The sequence below is a fragment of the Schistocerca nitens genome, chromosome 1, assembly GCF_023898315.1.
Source record: "Schistocerca nitens isolate TAMUIC-IGC-003100 chromosome 1, iqSchNite1.1, whole genome shotgun sequence".
In the NCBI taxonomy this organism is placed as follows: domain Eukaryota; kingdom Metazoa; phylum Arthropoda; class Insecta; order Orthoptera; family Acrididae; genus Schistocerca; species Schistocerca nitens.
Genome location: NC_064614.1, coordinates 602978927 through 602994567, shown reverse-complemented (window position 1 = coordinate 602994567; position 15641 = coordinate 602978927). Strand labels below are relative to the sequence as shown.

Here is a 15641-nt window from a genome sequence, read left to right as displayed (position 1 = left end):
TGTCTTCTGTTCTTTCCCCTACTACCGAATTTGTCACCCATGATTATCAGATTTTCATCTCCCTTTATGTACTGAAATATGTGTTTAATATCCTCATATACTTCCGTTGTGTCTTCATCTTCTGCTTGTTTTTGTTGGCATTGGTTTGCTGTCGATTCTGATGAACAGTCTTATCACTGAATTGTTCGAAATAACTCACTCACTACCCTACCTTCCCATAAGTAATGAATCCTACTCCAGTTATACCATTTTGTACTGCTATAGATGTTACCCTACATTTGTCTGACCAGAAATAATTATCTTCTTTCCATTTCATTTCACTGATCTACTCGCCTGGATAGCTGTGCACCTTAAAGTGCCTCTTTCAGGATGGGGAGATGCGCTGGCCTTAGATTGAATCTGCCCCGCAGATTAACGATGAGGGTCGGTTTGCCAGCCAGCCTGTATGTGGTTTTTAGGTGGTTTCCCACATCCTACCAGGTGAATACTGGGCTGGTACCCATGTCCAATCTCGGTTACACAATGCACCAACATATAGAAAATTTTTGCTCACTTTCGCATGAATAACTGTATACAGACATTTGGGCTACACACCTTCTGTCCTGAGAGGTAACAGGGTTGTGACAAGAAGGGCATCTGGCCACCCCTTAAATTAACCATGAAAAATCCGTTCATAACGAAGCTGACCCCTGCACCGCTGCAGGAGAAAGACACAAGAAATATAAGTTTTCACCTCACTGCTCTCCCACTACATTTAAACTGAATCTTTACATTTCTCATTTGACAAAGCTTACCTATCAAGTTCAAACTTCTGACTTTCCACACTTCTACTCATGTAGACTGCTGCCCATTCATGGTTATTCAGTCTTCTCATGGTAACCTCCCCCTTGGCAGTCCTGTCCTGGATATCCCAATGTGAGACCAATGTAGAATGTTTTGCCAGTGGAGAGAGCATTATTTCACTCTTTCAGTTATCAGTAAAGAGTGTGTCAAAAATTACATATACTAAGTTTTAGAGGAGATAAACATATTGTTTTTTACATGACAAAAATATCAGAGGTGTATCATTTCTGTGCTGCCGACATCTGGGGAGGGGGGGAGGAGGGGGGGGGGGTTCAGATGGAACCTTTACGAGGCACCGGTAGACGTTCCAGAAGGGCTGGTTGCCTGTATGGATGAAGCTGCAGCCATTATTTAGAAACACTTGGTTGTTTTGAATATTTTAGATGACCACTAACATACAAATTTCAGATCTGCATTAATGTAAGTGGGCAACACTTTCACCAACACCTCTAAAACAACAGTCATCAGTTTGAACACCATCTCTGACTATCAGCAGTGTCAAAATATTCCCGCAGCCCTAGTGAGGAAATGATGCCCCTATGAAATATTTGTTCCATAAAAAAATTTCTTTTTATCTCCTCTAAATGCTCTAAAATTTTGTAAATGAAGTTTATTTCATACCTTGTACTTGAGCAAACAGTAAGTGTTTCCTTGCTTCAGTATGGTGTAACGAAAAATTACTGCATCACTCATCTTTAAATATGGACATTGTTCTCTCGCCATTTGAAGCAGTCGATAAATTTATGAGTGTCTCACTCAAATAGTTATCTCTGTTTTCTAAATCAAACATAATGGTCAAAAGATGCTGACTAGACCAAAGTTAATTCATTGTACTGACCAGTGTTACTTTAATGTGTTACAGATACACAAAACCTAAAGGGCAGCTTCCTGACTACGAGTCACCTGTTGTACTTCACTCTGACAGACGCAGTGTGGAAGACTTCTGCAACAAGCTTCATCGCTCAATAGCGAAAGAATTTAAATAGTAAGTTTGCAGAATTGCAACAATTGAGTATAAATTATATTTTTAGAGTAATTCACCACTAGAGGTGTAGATTACATCCAGAACATTAAACAGAAGCAGTGCAGTTGTCTCAGCATCCATAGTAATTATTTTTGTCTCATAAATAGGAAGCAATAGAGTACATCTGTGTACATATTATGGATGGTGGTTATTACTGAAACAACCGGTCTTCGGTGATATTTTTATTTTATTTATTTATTTTTTTTTCCCCCCCCCCCCCTCCACGCCAGGTTAACCTGTTAGTTAAGATCACTAAGAATAACCTGTTTCTGAAATAACCAATTTTCAGTTTTTTATGCTTTTTATTTCCTGTGATAAATGTTGGAATCAAACAAAGCTTGAAATAGTTTGATTCTCTCAGTTTCAAGATACATAGAATCAAAAATATTAGATTAAATAGGCAAGTAAAAGAAAATTTAGTCCATCAACCGTTCACTTCTTTTCTCGGAAAAAGATAAGTGGTTGAAGAATACAAAAAATCGCCAGTTTTTTCCGATTGATTCTAATTTTTTGAGACTCCGTTCAAAAATTATGTTGTAATTGGGGCTCTCACCCTTACTCGTGTGGCCTAAAGGATGAAAACTGAGGTTGAAGAATTCTGTTTTTCATGTTCATTTGTCCGTTGTCAAGGGCTACAAGCAGATAAAGGTATATTATGTAGACACAGGCAGCAGATTAGCTAATTTCTACTTATATTATTATTTCATAGAAATGGCAGACAGGTCTTTAATCTTTTGTGGCAAACAAAGCAGTGTACTTCATTACAGTGTCACTTGGTAAAAATGTTTCCAGTCTAGGTTTGGTGCCATTCTGAAATACAACAAATGTCTGGTGACAACAGCAAGAAACTACCATAAAGATAAAGTGCGGACAAGTCTTTTGCACAGTGTGAACATGCATACATTAACTCACGACATGCAGCAAAAGGGATACTATTGTATCAGCGATGCTGTACCTGTGCTTATGCCATGTGTTTATTGCTCATTTTTGTTGGCATTGTTGTTAAAATAGCACTGATTGTGTTTCCCATTTTCTATGATAATGCAATATTTTATGAATAAAAGTTAATTCTTTCTTAAAAAAAAACATTTGAAAATGAAAAATTTTAGCACTGCTGCTATGGATAATTGCTATATTAGTTTTTTTACTCAGTTATTAGTAAAAATAAAAAAACACATCTTTTAAGAGACCAAACAAATACAAAAAAATAGCATTTACTCATAATTTAAGTATCGGTATAGGTTTTAACCGTTTGCTTTTTCCCATCTCTAACACACATCCAAGAGCATTTTAATATATCCAGTCTTTAACCAAAACCTAAGGCATGAATAATACGCAGTCTTTCAGTATGTAATAAAACATATAAAATTAAATAACAATGGAAGAAATTTAGAAATGAAAGGGTTTGGGGAAAAATGTGAACTATTAGAAAGACTTACATAAGATAGCAGTATGCCTGTGCTTCTAACAGAAGTTGAATGGCTTGTGGATGACTGTCACTTCTTTATAAGAAGTGGAAGCTGGTGTATTATTAGTGTGTTGTGAGGAAAAGATTGTGTGTAGAATCAGACATGAAATGCGTGCTAAAATTCGACAATTTATTGAACATCTCATTTTAAGTGGTCCGTATCTCCACCTACTTGTCCATGTGTTTGACATTTAAAGTGTTCTGGCAGCTTTTCTTCGAATACTCCGCAGACATAATGGCTCTGATACTTGGATAAACACCGACATAACTATAATAAGCTCTTGCATCATAAATGGAAACTGACCAAGTGAGGCCTCTTTTAAGTGTTCTTGATCATCTTCAAGTTACCCTAAAGACTTGCCCACAAATTAGGAGATAGAAGTTACATCATCATTTACTGTTCTTAATTCTACAACCATCTTTGGGCTCTGGTCTTCGTGGAGAAGAATAGAAAGACAGCTGCACTCCATGTTATTTGGGTGTAACTATGTCCTCTGCCTAATGCATATTATTTCTTAATGCTTGGCCATATACCAGTGTCCACTTCTCTTTTCCTTTTTTTGATTGTAGAGATGTACCAAATGTAATATTCCAGTACTTTGGGTTATAGCAGAATTTTCGCAAAGGGGCCAACTCTCAAAGAAGTAGCGTAGTTTTCAGTGCATTGAGCACTTAAGTTTTCTGTTTAGATACACCTTTTGGCCATTTTCTAAATGAACTTCAAAGTGGGACCAGTTGTAGAAGCACTCATGATTGTGGGGACCTGAAAATGCAGCATCTATTTTTGGCGAAATTAGAACTTTTTTCTTTACAAATGAGCACATGTGTAATTTTGAAATGTTGCACACTACATTCCCAAGGACAAAGCCTCAGTGCTGTAAAATGGATTGCTACAAAAAAGATATTAGAGATAAAAATTATAAAAGTGAGAATAAATTTCCTCTTTGTTTTTCCCTGAAATAGACTTTTCTTGTTTTCTTCTTTTGGCTCTACTTAAGCTTTCACAATTATTTCTGTTAACAAGTGCTTCTCTTTATCTTTTTCCCTCCCATGTTGAGCATTACAGATTCAGCAAAACACTGATCTCAAATCTGTAGCACATAATCCCTGATTAGCATGTTGCAGAGCCCTTTCTTGAATATTCATCATCATTTGACACAGATAGAATTGTAAGATACTTAGAGTAAAATTAAAACTGAAAATAACTCTTTACGCTTCACAGGAAGACTCTCAGCTACATCAAAATTCGTTGACCAGTTCGCTGAACATTATAAACTGGCAGTTGTGTGGGCGCATAAACAAATGAGAACTTTAAATTGCCCAAGGGAAGAAGTGCAGTGAGGGGAAACAAGCCCTGCCACCCTCTTGCAAGGCTGGCAGCCTAACCCTTCTATTGTTACTCCAACTGCAGTCCAGGCTAAAATACTTCTCATTATGAGAGATTCATTGTAGTATGAGAGTGATGTAGTTTTTGTTGTGGAATATTTAGTTATGAACCATCGAATCTCCTCCACCAATAAAGTCCATCAGGGGTTGCATATTGGTGATTTGCCTGGATTTCAAACTTGATGCAAACTTGGATGTTTTTCCAACGTGCAGATGAATCCATTTAACAACAGATGTATTTTCTGAAAGCAGTTACAAAGATATTCACGCAGCAGCTGTTACAGACTTTTCGTCATTACATTGGCTAAACTGTGATGGACTTAAAAGAGCTTTGCATCGCACATTTACTGATTTTATAATGAAAAGTTAATGATTTGCAACAAACTGTACGTAAGGTTCTAAAGACAATAAATCATGATTCATTCTGAATACATTTCTAAATATTGTTCTTTTGACTTGTGCAGAAATTTGGTTATGAAGTTACATTTACAATACTTATAATATCATTAATTACATTTTGATTTCACATTGGATGTACTCTGAACATTAACTGAGGTACAGTACAAAATGCCAAAATGACTGAAAATCAATAGTGTTTACATCAGAATGTTCGAGCACTGTTGGTGAAAAAGTTAATTACAACTGATCTAATTGGTTTTTCATTATTTACATGATACATAAAGGGCAGAAATCACATTAAGTACATCAGATGACAGATAAATGTTCAAAAAGTCTTTTTTTACGTAAGTTGAAATTAACAAATTTTACTATTAATTATTGGTTTCATTACAACATAGATATTTCTCCTGACATTTCTGTGGGGAATGCAATAATGCAATCACGTGAATGAAATTATAAATTTTTCTGAAATTTACAACAGATTACATCATTAGGTTTTATAACTAATTACAGCTGTCTGCTAATTACACGTAAATGATCTGAAATAATTTAAATGATGCTGATTCGGTATATAAGTGAACCATACAGTTTAATTCACTGATAGGAATTATGAAAAACCATAATTTACCACTCTTGTCCCTTACATATTGTGGATCAGGTAATACACAATCACTAAACTTTTAGTGATACTGAAGCTTTGGTTAAATACCCTATAAGTTGTCTATAGCCTGCATTTCATTATTCTGCAAAAGCAGAACTAACAAATGGTTATAGGGATCGATTATCCTTTCTGGTGTCATAAGAGTCAGTCTCAATCAGAAAAGAAATGAATGAGCAACACACAACCCAAAGCAAAGAAGATTGTATGAATCATTTGGTGATTGCTACTGCGCAATTGCTTGTTGAGGTTGGCAGCATTGAAGCAAGATATTTCAGGCCTGACCTCTGTTGTTACCTTATGCTACCATAATTCAAAATACCCTCACCTAAAACTGCGATGTTACAAAATGTGTGCATAATACCAACTTTAGCTAGCTGACAAACATACGTGTTTCTCTGTAATAACTTCAATCTTTCCCAATACATAAAAGTTTCCCTATCCTTAGCCAGAACCCAGTCCCACCTACCGTTCCTGAATTAAGAACGTAGGCTTCTGTGGCCAGTGTCATAGTGATTAAAATTCTTCTGGGTATTATGCCGCGTCATTGCTAAAAACTAACAACAAAAATAAACAAAAACCGACATTTTGGCTGAATTGCAACGGCCTTCCTCAGGGCACGACTGTTTTGCCTGGGGATAGGTGCTTCTATTTATTACAGACTATCGATGTCTGACGTCACCGTTGTAAAACTTTTAATTGGCCCTCTAATATGATTGGCTGGTCATGACATAAGGGAAGAGGGAAAGAAAGAGTCTATTCGTGGATGTCCATGTCGTCAACGATTGGTAACTGTCCGCCAAACAGCGAGCGGTTACAGGGCAGAAGCTACACGGGACACAGACGCATCTGCACAAACAGCTGTGGAGCAACTGTCAGTCCACTTCCACACACACCAGGAGGAAACTTGCCAACCAGAAGCCGAATGCTGATTGGCGGACAGTTACCAATCATTGACAACATGGGCATCCACGAATAGCCTCTTTCTTTCCATCTTCCCTTACATCATGACCAGCCAATCATATTAGAGGGCCAATTAAAAGTTTTACAACAGTGACGTCAGACATTGATAGTCTGTAATAAATAGAAGCACCTATCCCCATGCAAAACCAGTCGTGCCCTGAGGAAGGCCGTTGCAATTCAGCCGAAACATCGGTTGTAGTTTATTATTGTTGTTAGTTTTTAGCAATGATGCGGCATAATACCCAGAAGAATTTTAATCAATGTTCCTGAACTGTTGCGTAGTTCATGGAATTTTCATATCTGGCTGCAACCCCTCCTTCCACAATGATGTCGTGTGTTCAAATTCTGACTGTCCATAGCCCTAACCAACATAGCCATGCAAAACCATGTACATCAGGCTCAAACTTGCCTGCAATACCTCCTCTCCAATCCTAAATTCCTGTACTCCATCCGGATGGAAACTCTTGTGGTCCAGGAACTAGAGCAGTGTGCACAATGACACCTCAAGAAACTCTCCAACCTGTTCATCTCCTCCTTCCGCCTTGAACTGCCATCATCCACATATTTAAAAGAGCCTTCTAACATCACCCACATCCTATCATGGCCAAAAACCCTGTCTTGCAGACCTCCTACAGTTACCTCACTGTCAGAAATTCCGTCCCATCGCCATAGAGAATCCAGAACCTAAACAGACCTGAAACACAGTCATGAACCTGTCCTCCAAAAGCCTAAGTCCCACTGAAGTATCATTATTTTCTAAAGGCCTTCCCTTTTGCCCCACACCCAAATTCAGTTACGCTAGACTTTACCAATCAGACTCAGTCCAAAACCAATATTGAACACTGCCTGACTGTTCACTCCTCCATCCAACCATGAACCACCCCGTTAACCTCCCAGAATTTCCTAACCTCGAAGGTTGCATCGTTCCCCAAATCCCTCAACATAGAAACCAACCTTACATCCACAAAAAGAACTGTAGTCCACCACCTAAAATCTGATCCTAACCTTATAACACTATCTGCAGACAAGGCTCCCCCCCCCCCATTGTGCTTACAAAGTGCAGGGATTACCAGCTGTCAGATTCATCCACCTACAGCCTGCAGCCATAGTGATCCTATTTGAGAAAGCAGCAGGATCTCCTGTCCCTCTTCAAATACTTAGGCACATCACAGAACCTCTCCCCCAAGTCTGTATCTCTCCTCACCCCTACCGCTCCCTGTAGATTACTGCAATCTTCTACTTTTTCAAGATTTTTCCTATGAGGTCATTGATGTCCTTAATGAATGGCAGGAAAACTTTCGATTTCACCAGCGCTTGAGCATCGCTATGATCTCTACGTGGTGGTCTTAACGCTCTTTTCACCTCGGCAAATGAATAACCATTCTTGGGCAATGCATTGGTGAGATGTTTTAATTCTGCATCAAGCAGCTCTGGTTCACAGATTTTCCTTGCTTTGCCTGCCAACTTTTTTTTATGCCTCGCTTTTCTTGTGGGTGGTGGTTCGAATCCCGGTGTAGGAAAACGGTCTGTCTGCGTCGGTTTTCGGTAAACCATGTGGCCCAAGCTACCCTCTTCTATCTTGAAAATTAGCACATCAAGAAAATTTAATCTTCTGCTTGCCACCTCGTCTTTGGTAAACTGAATCTTTGGATTGATCCCGTTCAGGTGTTGTGAAAACGATCCAGTTCCTCGTTGCCATCCTGCCACAAAACAAATGTATCATCGATGTAACAGAACCAAAGATTCAGTTTCTCTTTCGCAGTTTCCAAAGTGTGCTCCTCGAATTTTTCTATAAAGAAGTTAAGCGGGCTGAAGGGGCTCCCCATCCATTTGACCACTGCATAATAGCCTGGAACATTTTATTGTGTGACATTTCTGGCCATGAAAGCTTACATTTTACAGTCAGTTATACTGCCTCCGAAATATTTATGTACTGTCTTCCTTGTTAACCTACATGCAAACATACACTCCTGGAAATTGAAATAAGAACACCGTGAATTCATTGTCCCAGGAAGGGACACATTCCTGGGGTCAAATACATCACATGATCACACTGACAGAACCACAGGCACATAGACACAGGCAACAGAGCATGCACAATGTCGGCACTAGTACAGTGTATATCCACCTTTCGCAGCAATGCAGGCTGCTATTCTCCCATGGAGACGATCGTAGAGATGCTGGATGTAGTCCTGTGGAACGGCTTGCCATGCCATTTCCACCTGGCGCCTCAGTTGGACCAGCGTTCGTGCTGGACGTGCAGACCGCGTGAGACGACGCTTCATCCAGTCCCAAACATGCTCAATGGGGGACAGATCCGGAGATCTTGCTGGCCAGGGTAGTTGACTTACACCTTCTAGAGCACGTTGGGTGGCACAGGATACATGCGGACGTGCATTGTCCTGTTGGAACAGCAAGTTCCCTTGCCGGTCTAGGAATGGTAGAACGATGGGTTCGATGACGGTTTGGATGTACCGTGCACTATTCAGTGTCCCCTCGACGATCACCAGTGGTGTACGGCCAGTGTAGGAGATCGCTCCCCACACCATGTTGCCGGGTGTTGGCCCTGTGTGCCTCGGTCGTATGCAGTCCTGATTTCCTCGCCGATACCCCAGGAGCAACAGTGTCCCTAATTTGCTGGGAAGTGGCGGTGCGGTCCCCTACGGCACTGCGTGGGATCCTACGGTCTTGGCGTGCATCCGTGCGTCGCTGCGGTCCGGTCCCAGGTCGACGGGCACGTGCACCTTCCGCCGACCACTGGCGACAACATCGATGCACTGTGGAGACCTCACGCCCCACGTGTTGAGCAATTCGGCGGTACGTCCACCCGGCCTCCCGCATGCCCACTATACGCCCTCGCTCAAAGTCCGTCAACTGCACATACGGTTCACGTCCACGCTGTCGCGGCATGCTACCAGTGTTAAAGACTGCGATGGAGCTCCGTATGCCACGGCAAACTGGCTGACACTGACGGCGGCGGTGCACAAATGCTGCGCAGCTAGCGCCATTCGACGGCCAACACCGCGGTTCCTGGTGTGTCCGCTGTGCCGTGCGTGTGATCATTGCTTGTACAGCCCTCTCGCAGTGTCCGGAGCAAGTATGGTGGGTCTGACACACCGGTGTCAATGTGTTCTTTTTTCCATTTCCAGGAGTGTATTTTATCAATTTTACACTTCAGTACTCCACATTGATGTGAACCTTAAAATTTAAAAAAAAAAGGACATAACTATGAGGAACCATCCCAGGACCATTTACAGTGTCAGTAAAACCACATTTGTCGGGGGAATGTCTCCTATACTGAAAATAGCTATTGTCCCCAGTCTCTTTTTCACTCCGCAAATGCCTGTGAAACCTTTTGTTGGAAGTGTTATCTTTCATGCATGACAGTTTACAATTGAATCTTCCACAAAATACATGTATCATGCCGACTTTCACAATTTTGAGAACCAATTGCAATAGTGCTGCTCCACTGTACATAGTTGCAGGTATTGAGTCCTACGTATCTTGCCCACAGTCTTAATAAGCCGATGTGATCCAGCATGCTTGTTTACTGTGTTGAATGAATAGTTAATCAACAGTATTTGACATGTAGTGGAAAATTGGAATTGGCTCTTTTTTTATATCTTTGTGAACACAAAGAGTTATGCAAAGCTACAATTTCAAGTTTCCGTGGTAAGTGGGGCATTTGCTACGTTAATATTTACATGAACATGTGAAGAAATTCACAGGCCACATCACACTGTATTATCATTGAGGTCACCCGTTCAGTTTACAGATACCGTTGTGAAGATGAAACATTACCAATCTATAACAATGCCTCCAAAGTCTCAAACATTTCTTGTTTGATAGACTTCCTGTGATTGTTGGATTTGGTAAACAGTTCTTAACTAACATTGCAGAAATTACTTTTCGGTCGTCTTGGTTTATTATCGCATAGTAACATTTCAGTGACTAGCTTGTGTTCAGGAATTTTGGATTTCACATCATCTAAGAGCGGCTAAATATTTTAAAAGTGGCAACATTTTAATTTTATACTTTAACTACATAGCAGTGACTGGCAAATGACATAAATAAAATAATGGCTGAATAGTTTGACTACTTGCCCAATACTGACAAAGTAACTTTGCACTATGATACCAACTGTCTGAAAATTATGTGACGAAACCTAGATTGTTTGCATAATGAATGCTAGCTTCTGACTCGCTAAGGCTTTGTGCATGATGTCTATGTATAACTGCATGTATTACAGGAAATTATAAATTAACAAAATACTGGACTGTTACATTTTAGTTATTAACATATAGGCCACAAAGATACAATAGTTAAAGAAGTACATTTGATTAACCATTAGCTGTAAAACTAACAGATGGCGAAATCATCAGTACTGTTTTATGGAAATCAATTTAATGTGTAATGGAATTCCTAAAATTTACCATGGGTTCTTGAGAAAATTAATTTTTGTAACTGGCCTAATTAACAAATTAACAACTCATTTTAGTGAAAATTGGGGTTACAAAACTATAGTTATGAATTTTGAAAATAATTACATTTAATATTGGAACTCTCTGGAAAACAAAAATTTTGAATACATATAACATCTGAGATATTTATTGAGTTCTTGGAAAAAGTAAAACATTCATTGAAACATCAGTAATAAGAGCTTTTAAATAAACTAGGTCAGTCCTGAAACAATCAAATTTTAAAATCCTTGAATATTGACAGGCACGTGGTCTTTAGGTATCATAAATTATGAATATTTTAGTAAATAGAATATTTCTATGTGAACTAATTAATTATTGTAATCAGTAATTGGGGAAATTAATAAGATTAATATTAAAGTTACTTGAAATATGTGAATAAGAATTCAGTCATTGCTACATGCAGACTATGTTGACAATCGGCAAAGTGGCAAATGGTAGCAACTGTGCCTTTATGGCTGCTCCCATCAGCCACCACTCCGATTGACAACGTAGTTTGCACATACAGTATGTGTGTTATATGTATGATGGAAAACAGAAAAAAATTATTTACATAATGAGTAGAATTGTAGCAAATGGAGCTATTCTGCATTGCTAGGTCTCAAAGTGCCTTTCAGTTGCACTAGTAATTATTTCACAGTTGAAGGTGATGATAGTCACAAAGATGTCTTGGACTGAAATTCTTGGCCACAGTTCAACCATGTGCATGTGGTATTCGAACTCAGGAGGGTGTTGGATGGTAGTAGAACAAATACTGAGGTTGATCTTAAAGTTAAAAGAAGTTAGTTTCTGTATAACGGGTGGATACACTGAGGTGACAAAAGTTACGGGATACCTCCTAATACCATGACGGATCTCCTTTTGCCCGGTGTAGTGCAGTAACTTGACATGGAATGGACTTGACAAGTCATTGGAAGTCCCCTGCAGAAATATTTGAGACATGCTGCCTCTATAGCTGTCCATAATGACGAAAGTGTTGCCATTGCAGGATTTTGTGCATGAAATGATTCCTCAGTTGTGTCTAATGTTGAACAAGATTTGTGTTGGGCTATTTGCATGGTCAAATCATTCACAAGAATTATTCAGAATATTCTTAAAACCATTTGCGATCAATTGTGGCCTGGTGACGCGACGCATTGTCATCCATAAAAGTTCCACCATTGTTTGAAGTCCATGTATGGCTTCAAATGGTCTCCAAGTAGCTGAATGTAACCATTTCCAGTTAATGATGGATTCAGCTGGACCAAAGGATGCAGTCCATTCCTTGTAAACACAGCCCACACCATTATGGAGCCTCCATCAGCTTGCACACTGCCTTGTGTCCATGGCTTTGTGGGGTCTGGACCACACTTGAACCCTACCATCTGCTCTTACCAACTGAAACCTAGACTCGTCTGACCCAGCCACAGTTTTCCAGTCATCTAGGGTGCAACCAATAAGGTCACAAGCCCAGGAAAGGCACTGCAGGTGATGATGTGCTGTTAGCAAAGGTACTCGCGTCAGCTATCTGCTGCTGCCATAGCCCTTTAACACCATATTTCAGCACTCTCTCCTAACGGATATGTTCATCGTACACCCCACATTGATTTCTGTGGTTATTTCACGCAGTGTTGCTTGTCTGTTAACACTGACAACTGTACGCAAATGCTGCTGCTCTCAGCCGTTAATTGAAGGCCGTTGCCCACTGTGTCATCTGTAGTGAGAGGTAATACTTAAAATTTGGTATTCTTGGCACACTCTTGACACTGTGGATCTCAGAATATTGAATTCCCTAATGATTCCTGAAATCGAATGTCCCTTGCGTCTAGCCCCAACTACCATTCCGCATTCGGAGTCTGTTAATCTCCATTGTGAGACCATAATCATGTCAGACACATTTTCATCTGAGTACAAATGACAGCTCCCCTAATGCACTACCCTTTTATATCTTGTGTGTGCGATACTACTGTCATCTGTATATGTGCATATCATTATTCCATGACTTTTGTCGTCTCAGTGTATGACAGCAGTGCACTCAGTGAAAGTTCTTGAAGTCACGAATGGTTAAGCTGACAAGCTTACAAGGCTCATTTATCGTGGGAAGGACGTTTTAAGATAGGCGAGCAATGTTGTAATGGAGAAAGTTTTTCAGTAAAGGATCTGAAAGTCACAGTTGATGCCATAATTGTTTGTAGGACACCCTTATTTAAATATATATGGGTGTTATTCAAAATGTCTTCTGCTAATTTAAAATCCATAATCCATTTTTTCCTTCTCATCCCATCCAGTAAGTCTGCTTTGACACAGGGTTTTCTGTAATTCTCACCAAATTTAAAAAAAAAAAGATGAAACATGTCAGTTGCTCTAAATATGTGGAGCCGGAAGAAATTACAAACTGTTTTCAGGTGGCACACAATGGTGTGTGGAAAGGTACTGAAAGTGGCCAATATACTTGGACTGAAGGGCTTCTCCATATCTAATGGATGGGTTGATAGATTAAAGTAGTGGTATAATGCAGTGTACAAAACTGCATGTGGCGAAGGGGACAGGTAAATGTAAACATTTTAGTGAATGGCAAAAAGAAATATAAACCAAGGGACATCTTCAAGATAAATGAAACTAGGATCTTTTTCAGCATTGCTAATAGTCCTGAAAGAAATTAATGATTGTGTGTGTGTGTGTGTGTGTGTGTGTGTGTGTGTGTAAGGGGAGGGGGGGGGCATTGTTTTAAAAGCATTGCCAACAAACTACAGTGCCAGTAACAAAGCATGGATGACATCTAAACTATTCAAGAAGCAATTGCGTAGCCCTGATGCAAGAATCATAACAGAAAATTCTGATTGTGGATTGTTGCCCTGCACATCCAAAAAATATAAATTTACACATTGTGCGGTGTAAGTTCCTGCTACCAAACTGCAGACCTTCAATGTGAGAATTATTCATGCTTTCGGAACTTATTAGGTTTTAAGTCTGATGACAAATGGAAAAGACATAGCCTCCTTTAAAGTGTCAATCTCAAATGCTTTACTATATTGCTAAGGCATGAACAGATATTAAGGAAGCATACAGTGCAGTGGTGAAAGTATATCTGTTGAAGTGATAGTAATGATAAGTGGGTTTTGTTGTATTGTAGATGTAAATGCAGCAGTGAAGACAAATACTGGAAAACTATTGTAAATTACAAACCACAGTACCTATTTCATCATGTCCCATTTATTAAAGATCATCCAAATGAAAGGCAGTATAATAAATAAAATGGTTTTATAGAACATTAATAAATGTGTGCATAAAAGGTTAAAGAGCGATAGTGGATGGGGGATAACATATGAGGGGAGAGAGAGAGAGAGAGGTAAATGATTTTCTAAAAAGTTTGCTAATAGCATGTTTCCTTATATTTTCAGTGCACTTGTATGGGGATCTTCTGTAAAACATCAACCTCAGAAAGTTGGCAAGGATCATATGCTCATGGATGAAGATGTTGTCCAGATTGTGAAAAAGGTCTGATTTTGTATTTTTTGATGGCACTGAAAACTTAAGGCTTCTTCTGATAGTGCCAACTTATAAACATCAATTCTGAATACTTTGAAATCAATGGATATTTGTGAATGTTGATTTTATCAAAAATAAAATATATTTAGTGAATCCAACCTGTACGAAAATTGACTCTAGAATAAATTTACCTGGTATCCAGTAACTTATGTTATAGATTACTTATCAAAAAGTGAGACTGTACACACAAATTAATTTTGTAATAATTTAATAATTCAAACTTCAAATTTTATAGACCAGTTCAGAAACTATGGTGGTCCACGCAGGTCTAGGTATGGACAGGGAGTATAGAATTGCCAGTTCCAAGCATACAGATGCTTTGCACTTAAAGAAAGCGAGTATCCTGCGATTTATGTCTCACTTGCTTATGTAGAATGTCACACATCACTATCAGCCATATAATTTCCAGTAAATGGAATAAAAATTCATTAACTCACTCATTATGATTATGTTTAATGCTCACACTGGCTACAACATTCATGGCATAATGTTCAAAACACTCCAGGGCTGTTAAGAGTATGTATTACATCAGGTGCACAGAACACACCTAAAGTTGACTGCCATTGTTTGTGACTCCAACTATAGTACATTACTAGAGACTGTAAACATCACTCACAAGAGTAAGGTTTGGACTTAATGTTTATCATGAGAGAGGGACAGAGTAAGAAAGCTAAAACGATGCAATGTTTAAAGAAAAATGTTTTAATTCCTGTAATATAAGAAAATAATGTACATATACAACATATATTAGAAAAGAATCTTTCTTATTCCATGTGCTGCATGAACCACAAAACTGAGTTTATAAGGTTGTCCATTTCCACAGGAACTTGACTAAGTGGATGATTGTCCTCATAAAGCAGCAACCTAAAACAAAAGAAATCCTTATGTATGCAT

The 15641-nt window shown here is 39.0% G+C and overlaps 2 protein-coding genes across 2 annotated transcripts in view; one reads left to right on the top strand and one right to left on the bottom strand.

Annotated features, from left to right (window-relative positions):
- LOC126256733 (GTP-binding protein 128up) overlaps nucleotides 1-14840 on the top strand; it is a 65041-nt gene extending 50201 nt beyond the window's left edge. The window contains exons 7-8 of the mRNA XM_049955505.1: nucleotides 1706-1828; nucleotides 14600-14840. Coding sequence (XP_049811462.1) covers nucleotides 1706-1828; nucleotides 14600-14702 — 226 coding nt within the window. The 3' untranslated portion in view covers nucleotides 14703-14840. The remainder of the gene's footprint in view (nucleotides 1-1705; nucleotides 1829-14599) is intronic.
- Nucleotides 14841-15433: 593 nt separating this feature from the next.
- LOC126256707 (acylamino-acid-releasing enzyme-like) overlaps nucleotides 15434-15641 on the bottom strand; it is a 129378-nt gene continuing 129170 nt past the window's right edge. The window contains exon 13 of the mRNA XM_049955503.1: nucleotides 15434-15611. Coding sequence (XP_049811460.1) covers nucleotides 15512-15611 — 100 coding nt within the window. The 3' untranslated portion in view covers nucleotides 15434-15511. The remainder of the gene's footprint in view (nucleotides 15612-15641) is intronic.